General features: G+C 40.3%; 1 protein-coding gene across 6 annotated transcripts in view; it reads left to right on the forward strand.

Moving 5' to 3' along the window:
• Nucleotides 1-3253: 3253 nt before the first annotated feature.
• The window catches only part of LOC106947699 (transcription factor COE3), a 95975-nt gene continuing 80541 nt past the window's right edge, over nt 3254-18687 (forward strand). For all 6 annotated transcript variants that reach the window (XM_015032882.1, XM_015032879.1, XM_015032880.1 and 3 more), the window contains exons 1-6: nt 3254-3384; nt 3715-3871; nt 4229-4292; nt 4475-4530; nt 6397-6470; nt 8250-8318. In XM_015032882.1, the coding sequence (XP_014888368.1) occupies nt 3254-3384; nt 3715-3871; nt 4229-4292; nt 4475-4530; nt 6397-6470; nt 8250-8318 (551 nt within the window). The remainder of the gene's footprint in view (nt 3385-3714; nt 3872-4228; nt 4293-4474; nt 4531-6396; nt 6471-8249; nt 8319-18687) is intronic.

Genomic DNA, 18687 nt, shown 5'->3' on the forward strand with positions numbered 1-18687 from the left:
TCTTTTTTTTTTTTTGTTATCATTGGTATTATTATTATTATTATTATTATTATTATTATTATTATTGGAGGAGTTGGGTTTGGTTTCAGTCTTCAGGCTCAACTCTTTGGGGGCTCGTTCATTGTGGTCACTGAATAGAAGAGTGAAGATCAGCCGGTCATTTAAGACTGAGCGCAGCCATGGCTCCAACGCGGGCCAAAGATGCAGGAGATCAAATATAGTTTGCACTTGTCACCCACCACTTACCTCCAGCGTGCTGCTGAGGAAAGCCTTTTTTTTTCCTTTTTCTTTTCTTTCTCCAAATAATGAGGAGGATCCCCTTGAATTCATGCAAGTTTTCATGCATGTAAGTATTAAACCAAACAGGGGATGGGATCAGCGTTTCTTTCTTTTTATTCCATCTTATATTATTATTATTATTATTATTATTATTATTATTTCTGATGCTGTACCATTTCACCTAATGAAGGAGAGCGCATTTTCCACGGTGTAAAGCCCACCACGCAGATGATCCCACAGAATGAGCTGAGACGGATTCAGACTCCGCGCATGCAGCAGCAGCAGCGAGCAGCAAGCAGCAGCAGCTGACTCCCTCTCTCCGCGTCCAGATGGCTCCTGCACACAGATTTGCATTCATTTCCCCCCCACCACCCGCCTTTAATATCTTCTGAAATAGCGGGGGGACAGCTGCATTTGTTGTCAAATACGGTTTAAAACTCCCTTTCAGGACAGCATCGTTACCTACGTGACGGGTGTGGAGATCCATTTTCCCTCTCCAGTCAACAGTATCAGATCTAAGAGGATTTGTCTCAAAAGTCTCCCTAATTTGATAATCAGATTTAAATCGCCTCGGTGCGTGTAATCAGGGGTTAAGTTCTAATAAGCGACTTGAAACTGTTCAAAAAAAAAAAAAAAGGTAGAAAGAAAGAAGGAAAGAAAGAATGAAAAAGAAATGCAATTTGCACAAACAACAGACAAAACATTTGCAACATGCGTCTCCTTTAAGAGGAAAAATACGATTAAAAAGGCGTCAGACATTTTTCTTTATTATTATTTTTTTTGTGTGTGCAAACTGAAAGTGGGATCAATTATAAATTTGAAAAAAAAAAGTTTAAGCAAAAGCAAATCTTTATTTTGTGACTGAGCAATTTGGCAATAGATTTTGCAGAGGTGAAAGCAACAGCTTATAATTCACTTATCTTTGGCAGCAGCTATTAACCCTCAGCACCAGCTAGATAGATTGCTCAGGATATAGCACACATCTCTCTTCCTCGCACCCTCCCCTTCACCCGCGCTCACACCCCCCACCCCCTTTTCACCACTAATGAACCGAATTGCTTGCTTGTCCCTCTCGGACAGAGTCGGACATGTAAGGCAGTTGGCCTCTTTAAAAATGATTAAAATGTTTCTGATTATTACTGATTTTACGGGACGTGCATGAAATAAGAGGGAGGGCAGAGAAGCCACGCGGCGTGTGGGGGTCTCCTCGAAGTTGTGTCTCTCCGTGACCAAAAAGTGACAAGTAAATAAATAAGTATTCACCTTCAATAACTGGGATCAAAATTTCACTGATTTACGGCAATGCGAGAATTATTGTAATTAGTGTAGCTATTTCATTTCCTTGGCTCGTCCATTAAAGCGCAGAGAAATTGAGAAACTCTTTTTCTTTATGAAATAAAAAACAAACAAACTTGATAGTGTTGCAATTTCTCAATGGAAAATGAATCCAATATAAAACATTTATAATGACGAGTGATTATTTTTAAATGAAAGCTGAATTATCCGTGTCATATATATTAATTGTGCTTTATAAACTTTAAAACATTTGTACAAATGTGGAAAAAAAAGTGAAAATTTTAGTACAAGTATAAACGTAATGTGCTCGTATTGAAATATTATTTTTGACGTTTCCAGAACAAAATTATTATAAAACTTCAACAAGGTAATATATATATATATATATATATATATATATATATATATATATATATATATATATATATATATATATATCTATAAAATATATATCTATATCACAATAAAAATAATCAAACAAAAATTAATCGAAGGAATACAACAAAATTCACCACTTTTAATCAACAGAAACTAAAGAAAACTTGCGATCATTAGGCCATTTAAAGAAAAAAAAGAAACATGAATTCTGAAGTCGGAGTTATTAACAAGCATTCTTTTATTATTATTATTATTATTATTATTATTATTATTATTACTATTAATATTACCACTATTTTTTTCTCTCTCTCTCTCTCCTTATTATGTTTGATGGTTACACCCCGCTCGAATTGTCCATATCATTAAAAAAGTCAAACTCACCACATATAGGGGCCTAAGCAAGAAGGAAAAAAAGTGGAGCGAGTGAGTGTTCTCATGCTGCTGCACTAAATGGGCTGCACCCGCGGAGTGGAGCGCCGCTGCCTGACAGGAACCGTCAGCGCTCCGTATATGGTCAAAACCCCGCCCCCTTCAGCGTCACGTTCTGACAGCGCCTCTCCCGTGGGTTTAGAGTTTTGGCTCCCGGGAAAGATTTCAGTCCTCGGGGAAAGAGGGCTTAGTTTTGCATGTTCCCATCCATCCTGCACGACGCGAAAGGGGCCCCCTTATCCACCTCTCCTGTGTACGAGGAACACCTCCACTGGTGATCAGCCTTTGCCTTCGTGTGTTTGTCTTGCGGAGAAGCAGCGGCAGCAGCAGCAGCACCACCAGCAGCAGCAGCAGCAGCAGCAGCAGCAGCAGCAGCACCTTTTTCCAGGAGTGGGGCTTGCTTTTTTTTTTTTTTTAATTCAACGAGAAGTCCTGAAGGTTTTGGATGCGGGCGCTTCAGGGATGTGGGCACTTTGAGAGCAGCAGCATCACCCACAAACACAAACAACTGCCATCGATTTTTCTCTGAATAGCACAAAAAGACAAGAGAGAAAAAAAAAGAAACAGAGGAACAATAGCAAGACAAAAAAAAAACAAAACTCGTCTATTGAACAATTCACTTTTGCAGTTTGTGGATACCGCTCTAACTAAGTACAGCACTTTGAGAATTGCTCACATCGGACGGACTGAAGAGGGAGGCAAGACCTGTGGACCGGGTTTTTTCCCTCGCAAGTCTTATCCCGCGAAGATAAAACCCTGAAGGATAACACGCTTGGACGTTTATTTCCCCTAATTTCACAGGAGGCTCTTCTCTCTTTTTTTTTCCTTCTTCTTCTTCCTCTTCTTCTTCTTTTCACGCAAATTGTCCTAAATGTTTGGGATTCAGGAAACTATACCGCGGGGTGGGACGACGATGAAGGAGGAACCGCTGGGTGGACTGAACTCGGTCCGCTCCTGGATGCACACAGCTGGGGTGGTGGATGCAAACACAGCCGCCCAAAGGTACGCATGCCAAAAAATGCATCTGATTTTTTTTTTTTTTTTTTCCCTCGCACGCATTCAGCTCCTCATCATATCGACCCCTCAATCCCCTGAATACTCTGTATCAATTACGGTCTCCCAATAAAATGCCCCCCCTTCGGCTTTTCGCTTCTTTCATTACATCAGATTAGCCATTATTGTGACAAATCAAGAAATCTCCCCCGGTTTGTGCTCAAGCGTGCTTCTGCATCCTCAATGTTTCTCCCCCTCCGCCAGCTTCTCCATCATCTAGTGGCATATCCCCGGTGTCCGGTGCTTTAACCGAGATGGTCTCTTGTTCTCTCCCCGCAGCGGTGTCGGCTTGGCACGGGCACATTATGAAAAGCAGCCCCCTTCCAACCTCAGAAAATCCAATTTTTTCCATTTCGTCCTGGCGCTGTATGACAGACAGGGTCAGCCCGTGGAGATCGAAAGAACAGCTTTTGTGGACTTTGTGGAGAAAGAAAAAGTAAGACGTTTTAATAAATAAAAAAAATAAATAATAATAATTTTATTATTATTATTATTTTAGAAATAAATGAATCTGCAAATAACATGCACATGTTTCCAAATTATGTTCTCTGAAATTATAGAAGGGGGGAAGTCACGTGTACTATTGATTTCTTTTTCTTTCTTTTTTTATTTAAAACTCAATTCGCTTATGACAGAGAGTCATTTTAACCACTAAAGCAGATCTTCCTTCTTATAGAATTTAAAATATGCATGCATTTAGATTTTTCTATTTGATTAAAAAAACAAACACGTCTGTTAGTTCTGGAAAGCTGTTTCACTGATGCTAATTTTCACAAACTGTTGTCTTCTGCAGGAACCAACCAGTGAAAAAACTAACAATGGAATACATTACAAACTACAGTTATTGTACAGCAACGGTGAGTAAAACTAATAATAATAATAATAATAATAATAATAATAATAATATTAATAATAATACTTTATTTTGACATACATTTTATTTTTATTGAACGTTGCTTTATTTGCAAGCTAAAATTCATAAAACATTTCTAAAGTGCTCCTCTTCTTCTCTCCACCCTCCACCACCCCCAACCCACAGGCGTCAGAACAGAACAGGATCTTTACATACGATTAATCGATTCCATGACGAAGCAGGTAAGCTGTTTGTCACACTTTAAGTTTCTTTAACGCACGGCGCAAAACCCCAAAGTGCCGTGCAAATCGTCACCCCCTAAAGCCAGAGGGGGTGACATAACAGAACTTATGGTACAAAATAAAATCAAATTACGTGCGTAATCAGAAGAGACAGCCTCTATTTTTGACTGTTTACGTTTGACCCTACATTATTGCCATACTCCTAAAAGTCAATGTCACCCTGCAGTTTCCTTTCTTTCTTTCTTTCTTTCTTTTGGCTTCTTTGTAAGTTCACTTTGTCCAAGCATTAAAAATTTACGCATCACCTCTGCTCCATAAGATCTGATTTGACTTTTCTCTCGCAAAGAGTCAGAGGTGACGCTCTAAACCAGTTTTGGAATAGTGTTTTACATAAATACACAGATTTTTTTTTTTTTAAATATATATTATTATTTTAATTTTAGTTTTTTTCAAAAGGAGCTTAAAGCCTAAACGCACGGTGTGGATTTTTTTAATCCAAAGCAAACCCGATTACAATGAAAAAATAGATAGATTAAATTAAATGAAATATTAAAAAGGCCGCGCACACATGCATAATTTTTAGCCTTCCCTCCACCCCCCTCCCTTGTTTTGTTATTAAAACAGGGGGTGTGGAGGGGAGGCTAGGGGGGGGGGGGGGTTTAGATAGAGCCGTGAAGCTTGGACAACATTCCTGCGCGAATGATCCGAGTCAATGACGCAGAACAAGCAATTTATGGATTTCTGTTACTGCAGTTGCAAATAGCGACATAAATCAAACCAATATAGATAATCGCCAGTTACAAGCGGGTAAAATACTACAAAAAGGAACGAGGGAGGAGGGTGGAGGGGACATAATAAAACCTGCAGGTCAAACAAGTTGTCTTTTATAATGTGAATGATGCGACCTGGTTCAGATGTGTCACTCCTTTTTTTTTTCCTTTCCCCAAACTCGTTTTATGCTGTTGGCCTGAAGCGTGCCAGACGATGATTGAATTTATTAATGGCAACACAGCGAAAATCAGCAATAAAATTATCACCCTTATTATTATTATTTGCTATATCCCTTTTTATTTATGAACGTCGACATTTATTCATTTGTTTATTTCACTCACATTTGCACGGTGTGTCTCAGCCTTGTACGAGGGAGTAAAAAAAAAAAGAGAAAGAAGTCTATCCTTAGAAATAGAAGAAGGAAGGAGAGGAGAGGGAGGGAGGGGATGGAGGGAGGGAGAGAAGAGCGGCAGAACTGATAGCTCCACGCCATCTGTTTCAGCCAATGCTCAAAAATTACTCAACCGTACCGCCAGACACCGCTTTTTATCCACAGAAAGATCATTGTTAGCGGCTCAAAATAAACAACAGATTGCCCATTAACACTTTCCCCCAAATATCCCCAGATTATAAGCATATTGATGACACTTCTATTGGATCTCTCCTCGTGAAAAATCTCTTCTGTGTGTCTGTGCGAGCCACAGGATATTACCGAGATTAATAATAATAATAATAAATAAAAATAATACAGTTTATTATTAGGCTATTTCTATAATTAACAAAAAAAAAAAATTGTGTGCTATTTTCATTTTTGATAAAAAATACTATTGCTGGATTTAAAAGATTTGTTTCTGCTATTTTTATTATATTTTGGAATTGTTGATTATGATTTAAATAGATGTTTGTTTGTTTTTAGAAATAATTTGCACATGGCAACCGCATTTCCCATTCAATTTAATATTTCGAACTGTCTTTACACTGTGTGTGTGTTTAGAAGAAGAGAAGTAAAATCAGTAATAAAAAAAACACAACTATTTATTTATGTTGCAAAATAAATTAATACAATTTATTTCTGTGTCATTTTGGTTTAAAAAGGCCATAGTTTATGAGGGTCAGGACAAGAATCCAGAAATGTGCAGAGTTCTTCTCACTCATGAAATCATGTGCAGGTAAGCAATGTGTATATATTTTTTTTATTATTATTATTTTTATTTTACACTGATGCGCTGTCCATGTTGCAGAACCAGGCAAAATCATTATTCTCTTTCCCTCCAATAAGTTTTGACACTTTTGATGTGATGCAGCAGCCTAAATTGTTCTGTGGTCCTTCAGCAGCCACACACACACTCACACACACGCACTCACACACACACACATACGCACACTGTGAGCCAGAGCGAGAGAGCTAGAGAGGAAGAGAAAGCTGCTGTCATTTCCAACTTTGATATGATGTGATTAGACTTTGATACAAATATGACAGTGAAAATGAACTGACTGTCTTTTTTTATTGAATGGAAATTGACATAACCACACAAGATCCAATTTCTTTCTTTCTTTTTTTTATTTAATGTGATTTCTTTAGGAGCTGCATGCCACTGTTAATGTTCTGTTATGCATAAATGCAGCATGCAGCGCATTCTCCATCTCTCTCTCTTTTTTTTTTCATTTTAGTACAGAGTCATTTCTCGCTTGATCCCACCTGTCAACACTGATCAGCGAGCCTTTTAGTGTCATTTAAACCACGTAAATCTCAACAGCTCACGTTGCACCCGCCTATTCATCGGTGTCACTGATACTAAAAGGAAAAAACTCCTTTTGTTGTTATTGTTAAGGCTCAGCGTGAGCTCTGTGAACACTGAATTTGGATACTGTCGGTTAACCTCTCCTTTGTTGCACCCGGTGCATTGTTCAAGTTGTGCTGGTTGGGGAGCAGGAGCAGCATGAGAGCTGAGAATGATTTGTCCTTTTTCATGCATAAACTCATCACTCACGCTCAATTTATACATGCATCCATCACTTATTTGTGACACACTGAATATGCTCGTGCTGAAGGGGTAATTTTTTTTTTTTTTATCAAGAGGAAGTGCATTTTGCTGCTGCATAAACTAAGTACTAGAACCTATTACGACATATATAAGAATGGTGTTTTGATATATTACCTAATTCTATCTTTTTTTTTTTTTCCCCAGCTTGTTTTGAATTACATTTTTTTCTTTCCTTTAATACATCTCAGCTATAAAGCTCACCTTTAATATTGCCTCTTGTAAATAAGGGACACCCAGATAGTGTGTGGTTGACTGACAGAAGCTTTGTTTTTCTCCTTGCAGCATATGGCATAAATCAATCCCATTCACATACGCTGCTACGTTTTCATCTCAAACGGAAGCCGAGACGATGCATTTGTTTGTTGTTGTTTTTTTTTTTTCTTATCCACTTCCTGTTCCTGAACCAAAGCGGTGATAGGCAGCAGCTATAGCTATAGGTTTTCTTTCTTTTTGTTTTTTTTGTTTTTTGTTTTACAGTGAGGAAAGGGCTGGAATAATGTGCTGGAAGATAGATTAGTGCTTTTGAGGGCCATAATTGATAAATGCCCCGCAGAAATATTGGTTGAGGGTGGCACCTTGCATCTCCCTCAGAAATAGCAGCTTGGCAATTAGAGGTAAACAAAAGCTGAAGCTGTGAAAAGTGACTCCCCTGCCTCCTGGCCCAGTCCCCACTCCCCTCCCTTCCATCGCTAAGCCAAACAACACAACATGTTGTTTTCACCATTTTTATCAGCCATCAGCATCAATGGGATTGGGTAGATTGAGTGAAGGAAATCTCAAGGCAATGTCTTACCACTCTGATGTACTTAGCGAATAAATGTTCTGATATTTAGCTAATTATTTGTTGGTAAAAAAAAATAAATAAATAAATAAAAATAAAAATCATTTTCTCTATGTCTCCAGCCGATGCTGCGATAAGAAAAGCTGTGGAAACAGGAACGAGACCCCGTCAGACCCCGTCATCATTGACAGGTAAGGGTGTGTGCATCATTCTGCATGCGTATGTGTGTGTGTGTGTGTGTGTGTGTGTGTGTGTGTGTGTCTGCAAAGAGGCAATGAGTGGATGAATGAGAGTCACACCGACTAAACGGATGAGTGACGGAGTGCTTGATCTCCCTCCTGGTGCACCAGTCTGGCCCATTTGGGCTGACTTGCATCTTCCAGCACCACAGTGTGGGAACCGCAGGCGAGTCTGTGTGAGAGTCTGAGGGGCTTCTTTCCCAGGTAGCCTGTGCACCACCGAGGGGGCGGTCACCACCTGGATAGGGTCTGTTGGATCACAGGTGGTCGAGCCACTAGAGGATCATGCCGGGAACAACGTCTAATTAGCTCGCTCTTATCTGGCACGCTGTCGTATCTTTATTTTTTGACAGCGACGCCGTCAATAATAATTGCTTTTCATTGACTACTTCCTCCACTCGGGTGAGCTGCTCGCTGGGCCGCCACTAAAGTTTTGTTTTCAGGGGGGGGATAAACACTTTATGGCTGCTGTTTTGAGCTCCACCTGAAGGGAAGTTGCACCTTGCACGTTTATATTACCCTCGCCGCTAAAGAGGAAGAATAAAAGCTCCTCTCTACAGGCACTGACATTTCTTTCCCATGCCAGGGCAATAGGTCCTGGTCAGCAAGGGGTTTGTTTAGGTTCAACATATGTGTGTGTTTGCATGTGTGTGTGCGTGTGGTTGGATATAGAGGTGATGCAGGGGGTTGCAGCCTGAGCGTTGGATCTCAATGTAACTCTCGCCACGTAGTGAGGGAGGCAGCAATGCTAATGTTTGACTAGCCGGAATCACTGTTTGCTTAGCGGAGAATGCCTGGTATCTGACAGAGGGGACAACTCTCTTATTAGTAATCAAATAGGGCTGAGCAGTTGTTGCTGCCACTCCACTCCAGCGGCTTCTCATGCATCAGGAAGTAGGGAGCCGGCTGCCCTGGGAGCCTGGATGGATTACCAGGGCTACTGCTGTCTGAACCCCAAACTCACACAGACACAAATGCATGTCAACACACACACACACACACACACACACACTCGGATGGAGACACAAGTGCAGCAAGAGACACGCTCTCTGCAGGCGTGCATGCACATTTTCTGTATGTTGTTTAAACTACTGCTCTGGTTGACTGTCATATTTTTATACAGCTTGGGAGAAAAAAAAAATTAATTAGGAGACCTATGTACAATTCAAAGTTCTTGTGATGTGACTGTAGCTCTGAGTTTGAGTAGTGCGAACATTTGTTCTAATCCTACAAACATCAAACAGCGTTCCTCCGAAATCTCACTTAAAGATATTGTCGCTATGAGTATTTTTTGCAGCAAGAGAAAATGTTAAAATAAACTAAGGGAAAGAAACCAAGTTCATATCGACTTTTAAATATCATGTTCTTGATGGTTTAAGTTAGGATGCGTTCAAGCATCAGTACTCGGTGGAAAATCAAGATTTTCAATCTCAGCTTTCACTTGTCTTGGCGTGCGCTCCATAAGTTTTTCCTACTGATGTTGAGTTGAGGTGATCACCTAGTCGGTGCCGCGGTACACTGACGTGTGCTTCTTGTGTTGATCCGATTGGCTTTCACGTGGAGATGCTGATTTCAAAACAATTCGCAGGGGTCACTTTATACTTTGAGAAACTCATATCTAATGACTGCGGCAGGTTTAAAATAATTTTTTATTCACGTTTATTTAAAAATTTCAAATAAAAACTGGAACATTTGTTAGATTCTAATCTGACATCTGATCTGGCAGGGGTATGGATAATTTTGTCAAACATTTTTTTTGTCATATTTTTACAATGAGTAACGCAGTGCTGCGTAATCCCTACAATTATTGGTGCACACTTCTGGTCAGCTGGCTGAAATAAGCTTACTGTGGTTTTCCCTTGTTAACAAGAAAAAACACTGCATAGAAATTTTTTTTTTAAATGGTTCCAAACTATAGTTAATGGAGGTTATGCACAGCATTACTAGAGCTAGAATTCAAAATAATTTGTATTATTTGAGCAGTAGTAGGCATAACGGTGGGTTTTCAGATTTAAAGCAAAAATTACATATATGCACATTTTACTTTGAAATCTCTCTTTTGGCCTATGCCAAATGTACATATATATTCTTTAAGGCAGGCTCAGTGGATGTACACCAGTCTGAAAAGCTGCATTTATTAGTCAGGTGGAGTTATAAAAAGATTAGACTAAATAATAAATATCAGCTTTTTGCCGGATTTCCGGCCCTTTCATCTTTGCTTTGTGTCGTTGCTACTGTTTAAAGTTTCGCACACCATTGTCCCTCGTTCTGATCGGACAAAGGAGTGTAACTTAAGTACAATAAGCAAAATGAAAGCAAGTAGAATTAAAGTCAAGAAGAAGGGGTGGGAAAAAAAGGGGTGGTAAAAAAAAAAAAAAGGAGAGAAGCGGATGGATATTGTAAGCTCAACCGGCTCAGGGAGGGCTCGGATTTTCATTGTGACGACTCTGAATAGGAGCAGAGTATCCCTTTCCTTGCACAATGAGCAGCTCTGTTGAAACACAAAAGCATATGTTCCTCATTAGACCCTCCCATTGTCTCCATGTCGTAACTATGAGCCCGTCAGCTCACCCTAACAGACCCACGCAGGTTCCCAGTGACTGAGGGGGGGGGAAAGCTCGCGGAGAGAGGGGCGCCTGTGAAAGTTTGCAGAGTTTAGCAAGAGTTACGGACATGACCCGAGCACCGAGCGCGCTTACTTACTGTACGATTATTTAGTGCAGTTACTTGACTCTTCCTGCAGTGCATATGGTTAAGCTTTTAGTTTAAGCCCCCATGTTTTACAGCCATTTCTGTTACATCTGTCATTTTCCCATACACATCATTAGAGGCACCTGTGCTGTGGTCGCTGCTGGCAGAAACTGATTATTTCCAATTGAGTAGAACATAGCTGAGTGACATAAACCTAGAGGAGAGGTTTGATTGTTGAATCAAGCATGTCTCATCTGTCTAGAATTACAGCATGAGAGAAAAAAGAAAACAAAAAGGAAGAAAGAAAGAGAGAGAGAGAGAAAAAAAAAAAAAGCCCAGCGAGCACTGCCACATTTCGTTGAGAAACAGTAGCATGGCTGAACCTTAAGAAACAGATTTGGAGTGAATCATTGATGGCTTTCACTCTCTGTAACATTTTCCCAGATGGTACGAGGGGGGAAAGCGCACACAGCTAGCTGGCATCTAGCAAGACATTAACTGGCTTTCCCATGGATCTGGCATATCCAACGGAGTTTGGGAAACTTATCATTCCAAATGTGTCCTATTTTCCTGCGGTCAAGCCAGACATCTGTTTACCCTATTTTCTCTTGGAGTTTTGATACAGATTTTCACTCAGATTTCTGAAGAGGAAGGATTCTCTTAAAAAAAAAAGAAAAAAAAAGAAAAAAAAATGTTGGTTAGATATTGGCCCAACAGCTGTCACAAAGTTTCAGCTCTACTTGGGCTTTAAATATTTCAGCAATTACACTAGATGCCCTTGCATTATTCATATTTGGTTTTGGATGAAGAAAAGTCCTATTTTTGATTAATTCTTGTGGTTTCATATCAGGCATGGGGCCGGCATGAGGTTCTCACGGTGTGTACAAGCGCCACAAAAAAAAAAAAAAAAAACAGTTATCTGAGTGCTTTTATTTAAAACTGGAACATTATTCATACTACTAAAATGAGATTGTGTTGTTTATTACAGTCATGGTAATGTTTCGATAGCATTTATTTGTAGTTATTTTGAGTCTGACGCATTTAAATGTGCTTAATGTTATAATCTTGTTGGTAATATCATTATGAAGTTACTATTATGTGGTTAATTACAGAGGTTAATTCCTTAGAAAAAAACAGAAACCTGTCCTTTAAAATTGTGTTACACTAATAGGTTGATAGGTGGCGCTCTTTTAGTTTCTACGTTGTATTTTACTTATTTTTGGAGACTAGAAATATTTTGTTTTTTGTTCCCACCAGTCAAATTTGTGTTTCTTGTAGAAGAGGAAAAAAAAAAAAAAAAAGAAAAAAAAACGGTCGCAGCCATTCATTTGGCCAGCTGACCAGCAGTGTGCAGCAACAGATAGGGCAAGAAGATTACTTGCGGTACGCTATACTCCATACAACCAGATAATTAAAAGGCCCTTAAACTGTAGCAATGATATGACAGACAGATTTATGCAATTTAAAAATCACATTTAAAAAAATAAATACATATTATACCTTTAACCCAGCCTCTCCTCACTTTGTATTTACCATAACTTCTTGTCAGTCAGTAATATGAATGTGTTTTTCAGACATAAAAAGTGGAAAAAAAAAAGGAAAAAAAAAATTCATAGCCAGTTGGTGCGAGAATTAGATTCATCTAGAGACTAATTGTTGTGATGTTGCTATGGCCGCATCCCCTTCCAGTTTGCATAAATCTGGCAGAGCTGCAGATGTCACTTTTATAAGTTAATGGTGCTTTAAAGTAACTGGGGGAGCAGGTTTATTTAGTCTGTAATTTAAATCTTGAGAGTTATAGTGATGAGGTACCCAATATCTGATTAGATGTTTTTCTCCCCCCCATTTACAGTGCGCGCAGCATATATCCCAAACATAACTTAATTTACGACGACTCCTCTGGTCTGGGATCTGTCTTCACTCTTCTGCATATTGACTTTGTCTTCTCTTGTGTGAAAGATTAGATACACTGGCCAGTCTCTACGCATGGATTTTGTAATAAGGCGGCACATGTTGTTGAAAGATGAGAGAAAATGAGTCATTCTGACTGTCTGGGTTCAAAGGTCACCTTTAGCCTGGGAAAATTGGGAATTTTTGTTGTTTTTTTTTTTTTTTTTTGACGGCAGAAATCAGACGGACAGTGTGTGAATTCTGGTTTTATTGTATGTTCGTGAGGTCGGACATCCTGTCTCGATTTTCATTGCCATTCGCAAACAGTTTTTGGAAGAGAGCTAAACATGTCAGCTTCATTTTTTCCATCGGCCACAGCACTCCATTTCACTTCCTGTCACAAAGGTCAAAGAGCGCTGACCTTTGGAGTGCAGCCCAGCCACTGAATAATTCATGACATTGACTTGTTTTTTCCCCTTATTTTTTCCCCCCCTTGCCTCTTCTTTTTTTTTTTTTTCCGGTCAGCACACATGGCTGTGTGGTGGGAGGCTTTTATTCATTTAGCTCATTTATAAAAGGGCTTCGCTGCACCTGTTTGTGTGTTAATGCAATTAAATTTTGGCCTAATGTAAATTTTGCTTAGCTTTCTGTTATGTCCCTCATTAGGCAGCCTGTATTTTCTAAACGACTTTGCGTTATCGTTCATTTGTGGGAACACCTACGAGGTCATTTCCCAGAGTGCACTTGACTTGTTGTCAAGTTGTTTACCAGAAACAAAAGGGGGGACCGCAAGGCTCAGAACGTCTCGCGAGCGGCCTCCTAAGAAACAAATCGTGGAAATTTGTGCGCTCCCATCTGGTTTTTGCAGAGCCGTGATTACCTCCGAAAGCTGAACAAATGCCAGTATTTATAAGGTCAGCCCTTTATGTGGAAATGCGATGTAAATGAGAATCAGCGAAAGGGGACATTAAACAAAATTAAATTCATTGTCTCCTTTAATGTCATTTACATTTTTGGCTAAGCTCCGGACTGTCAAAGAGGATTTCTAAAACCATTTTAATTGCACATCAGCATTGAGGGAGGGAAAAAAACCCCCCAAAAAACGGAGGGTGTTTTCACTGTGCAGCTGCCTTGATAACCTGCAAAAAAGAAGTGTGTTTATGAAGTACCTAAATGACATGTTTTCACTGCATCTGCACGGGGGCAATTAAGATGGCAGTCAGTAGGTAGTGTTAATCTGCCATGGTACTCCAAGCATCCTTAATGAAAATGATGCTGAGGGTCTTTATTTTATTCTTATTACTTTTTTTATTTTTATTTTGCATTGCACCTTTAAGTTGCAGCACTTGAGTTGCAGTGCTTCCTTTATGGTTTAGCCATTAAAGCTGTTAACATGTATAGGAAGTGCCCTCTTATTATATTTCTGCACGCATGCAAACACCTGCGAACACCTAATTACTTGCGACTTAACAACACATTCAAGTCGACGTTGTATTTATGGACGTGTTTGGCATCATTCCTGAGACAGATGTGGGTTGAGAAATGGGAGCACAAGCCGGCCACCCCTGCTTTAAGCCGGCGTGGTGTTTGAGTGAAGCCTGTCTCCTGCCCGGGTCCAGAGCAGGAAGAGCAGGAAGTGTTGAGAGCGAAAGCTGTACTTTGGCAGCTCTCCTTTGGCTTGCACTTGCCGAAAAATGAAACCCAGACCCTCTGCGCAGCCCCTAAAGGAGCCAGAAACCTTCCTTCCCAGCGCTCCCAACCATCCAGGATTGGGTAATACTTGTTCACTAAGCAAAACATTACCTCAAATTATTCTCGCCCTGTTCCCCCTATTCCCTCCTCCCCTCGTGTCGGTTTTTATCGCAGTTTGTAAATGTCAAGACACGTACGACGACGCACAGTATAAATGATATTTTCCAAATTATGCTCACATGTTTGGGTTCACATGAGTGGCGGCTGAATGTAACGTGGTGCCTGATGCTCCCGCGGGACGCCCACCTCACTGGGGTAGCATTCCCCAGTGGCATCAGCTAATGGCAAGACTTGACAACAGCAGAGAAGCCGGGGGTGTTGTGTTTTACTAGCGCTGAGCAGGGGTGATGACTTTAACATGTGTGCAGAGAGAAAGACGGAGATGTTTGTGTGCTCTGTGTGTGTGTGCGTGTGTGTGTGCGTGTGTGTGAGCGTGTGTGTGTGCTGTGCTAAAGAGAGAGGTGTGCAATACGAAAGATTGGCGCGGGCCAACAGAGCGACGGATTCGGCTCCAGCTTGACGGCAGTGAAAGACGAAACATGGTTCCACATGTGTTGAGAAAGAGCAGTCCATCTGTCCATGGAGACAACCCCTCCTCCTTCAACCCCCGTTTCTCTTCCCCTCTTTCCTTCTCTTCCTTTCCTTCTCCTCCACTCTTTTACTCCCCTGGTTCAATGCTGACAGAAACAAGGCCAGAGCTGGGGTGATGAGATGAATGCTGGGCCAAAAGCAACACTGGACCTTGTGTACACACATAGAGAGACATGCACACACACACACACACATGCACACACACGCACACACGCACACACACATATATCCTGAAGAGGAATGAGAAAAGGCTTTAGAGAGATTATTTGTTATTTTGTGTTATGTTTTATATATGTTGGTAAAAGTTTTCATTTTTATTTCTGTGCTGTTTGTGCATTTTAAATCTCGCTCCCTCACCCCCCCAAAAAAAATCCATGAGTAAAAGAAATCAATCTATAAAAACAGGAATTGTTTACTGGCATATATATAAAAAATAAAATGTATTAAAAGCGTGTTAAAAATATTGGGCTACAACTATGCTAACACTGAACAAAAATTTAACATTAGCTATTGTTTGTAAACCCTACAAACTGAGAGTATGGTCGGAGTTATGACTTTTTTTTTTTCTTTTTTTTTTTTTTTACCAGTGACCAGTTATTTTAACGCCAACATGTAGGAGGCTTGCTGTATTTTAAAGTAATGAGCTACAATTTGCAGGGATAGAAAAAAAAGGAAGTTGTAACACATATCACCTGATATTTGGTACGTAGGTACGGGCTTTGTGGAGGAGGCAACAATCTTCTTTTGTGCCGTAATGAAACTCCTGAAATTCTGTAATAGCTTTTGGATTTCGGTGTGCCGCCCTAACAATGTGAGGGAACCCCATCTGGAAATCTCTTTCAAATCCTTCCACTGCATAATCCATCGGAGCGACAATAAGTATCAATATTCGGCACTAGTTCATGTAAATAGTGTAGCTCATTTGAGGAAGGGTAAGTTTTATTGCTAGATCAATATTTGTGTTTGTGGAACTTTGCATGCAGTGACAAGTGTAATGTCAAAAAGACAGATGAAGTGAAAAATAGGATTCCGCATTCTTTTTACCGCAATAATAATAATAATGCCGTGATTATTTTGATGATATTTCAGCCCATATTGCCAATCCCTGATGAAAGCTCTAATGAGATAAACAAAACAAGTACTTAGCAGCACTCCTTTCTAATTCAGCTTTATTGCGGTTTCAAAGGTGTTTTTTTTTTTGTTTTTTTTTTGTCAAATCGCTTCTGATTCTGTGAACCAGTTTAGTTCACTCAAACCTATGTTTTTCCTTTTGCAGAGAGTGTCCGTTTTCTTTCTCTTGGCGTATTCTCACTTCTCATTCAACCCTTATTAGGTTTCCCCTAATTGTCAAACAAACTGTTGGGTCAACCTCAGTCATATCTGGCTGTAAAACAGCACATTAGGCCCCGGCGAGGGATATATGTGGTATTTCATCGGGAGACGGAGTAATGCTGGGGTTTTATGGTTAAGTACCAGTTCACGCCCACGCCATTTGTTTCGCATTAGAAGCGAAGGTTTTGTAAATCAGATCAATATGTTCGCTGAGATGTGATTCCATGTCGGGATCTCCCGAGCCGTTCGTTCCCCCAGTATTTTTCTTAGGGGACTGGTTGTCGATGCACACTCTTCCCCTCCTTTGCCCTTCCTTTCCACCCTCTTTTCTTTTTTTTTTCCTCCCTGTATTTCCCACCTCTGCTATCCCCTCCCTCCGTCTTCACCTCAATCTATTTCCATTTTCTGAACGTAGCAATTTGTCGCGTGACACGGACGAGATTAGGATGGGAAGCAGTCCTGAAGATTTCATCGGACATGGTCCTGCTCCTGCTGGTGTGAGGTCACAGGACAAAAAATGGGGGGTGGCGATGGTGTGGTGGGGGTGTGGTGGGGGAGGATTCGGGGATAGGGTCATCAGTTACCTTTGGGGAAACGAGCTGGTCTGCTGGCTGCTCCGTTGGCCCCCAGGGGTGCCTGGGATGTATCGGAGGAGAAGGCCCCAGAGAAGGAGCCCTGAACCAGTGTCATTTATTAAAAGTGACAAGTTATTTCTAACTATAGCTCTGTTTTTATTGTTTTACAATGCTGTCGTTTGGAACGGCGGCCCCTCTCTTCAAGCATCACAAACAAGTGATGAATGAACCAGGTGACCAGCTTTTTTTTTCTTTTCTTTCTTTTTTTTTTTTTCTACATGCTCAATGCACTTAACCGCCACATGTGCGCAGTTAAATCATGTAACATATCTTGTTGCTCTGTTAAAATTAAACAAACGTGCAGCTTTAATAAAGATCAGACCATATGTTAAGTGTAGAAGAAATATTTCAGCATTCGCCAGTTTTTTTTTTTTTTTTGTTCTCCAGGACATTTGTTCAGTAAATTAATAACAGCTTACAGTATGAATCTCAAGTTGACCTCTGCATAATCAGTTCCAGAACATGACCAAACTGCAATAGTTGAGCTTTTTTCCTCATTCCATTCAGCACTTCCTTAATGAAAACCCCACTAATAATGGCGTGTTTATTCAATGTGTGACCAAAGCTCCTTATTGAGGGTCAGCAAGGTACCCGACTGCCCCCACCTCCTCAATCCCCGTCCCCCCCATTTTTATTTTTTTTTATTTTTTTTTACAGCCAGCCCCAAGTGCGTTAATGATATATGACAGAAATTTCCTTGTGCTGGTTCAGTGGCAAGAAAGGTCCTGGCTAGTCTATATCAATCCATCTGACTTATGTTCCCATGTCTTGAATTACCGCTTGATGGAAACCTGCTGCGGGCTTCTCTCGCCAATTGAAATCAGATCTCCTCCACAGCCTGGTGTGATATTGATCCATATTCAACACCCAGGCTGCGGATCGATCAGTATTGATTTACAATAAAAAACACTCCTCTGCTTGTTCAGCACTGCAATCGATACTTTAAAGCAAAAGAGAGAGGGGGGGAAAAATGCAAAAAGAAGAAAAACAGGACCTGCACTGTCCAGCTGGAATTTATATATATGAAAAAAAAAAAAAGAGGATCTGTTTTATTTCATTTGAGGAGCAAGAGTTTATGTGACCAAACCTTAACCACTCTGGTAACCCCGCAACCCCTGCAATGATCCTCTCCTGCAATGTAAGACAAACCTATAAAAAATGGTTTTACAGGATGATATTTCTATAAGGACCCGTTTACTGAAAGAGGTGTGTCTGTTTCTGAATTAGCGGCACATCTGCACTGCAGTCTGCAAGCGCTAAAACTGTCACATCAAATCTGTTGGAGAGCTGAAATGGAATGCTAAAATTGGTGGATCACTTTAGCTTGATTTCGGCGTGTTAACACAATGACATGATTTCCTGTGGTTTTGATATTAATTCATTTCTCATTTTCCACCCCCCCCCCCTCCCCTCGCCTGGCCCCCCCCCCC

Source organism: Poecilia latipinna, unplaced genomic scaffold (genome assembly GCF_001443285.1).
Source record: "Poecilia latipinna isolate Pla-1442-1.1 unplaced genomic scaffold, P_latipinna-1.0 Scaffold252, whole genome shotgun sequence".
In the NCBI taxonomy this organism is placed as follows: Eukaryota; Metazoa; Chordata; class Actinopteri; order Cyprinodontiformes; family Poeciliidae; genus Poecilia; species Poecilia latipinna.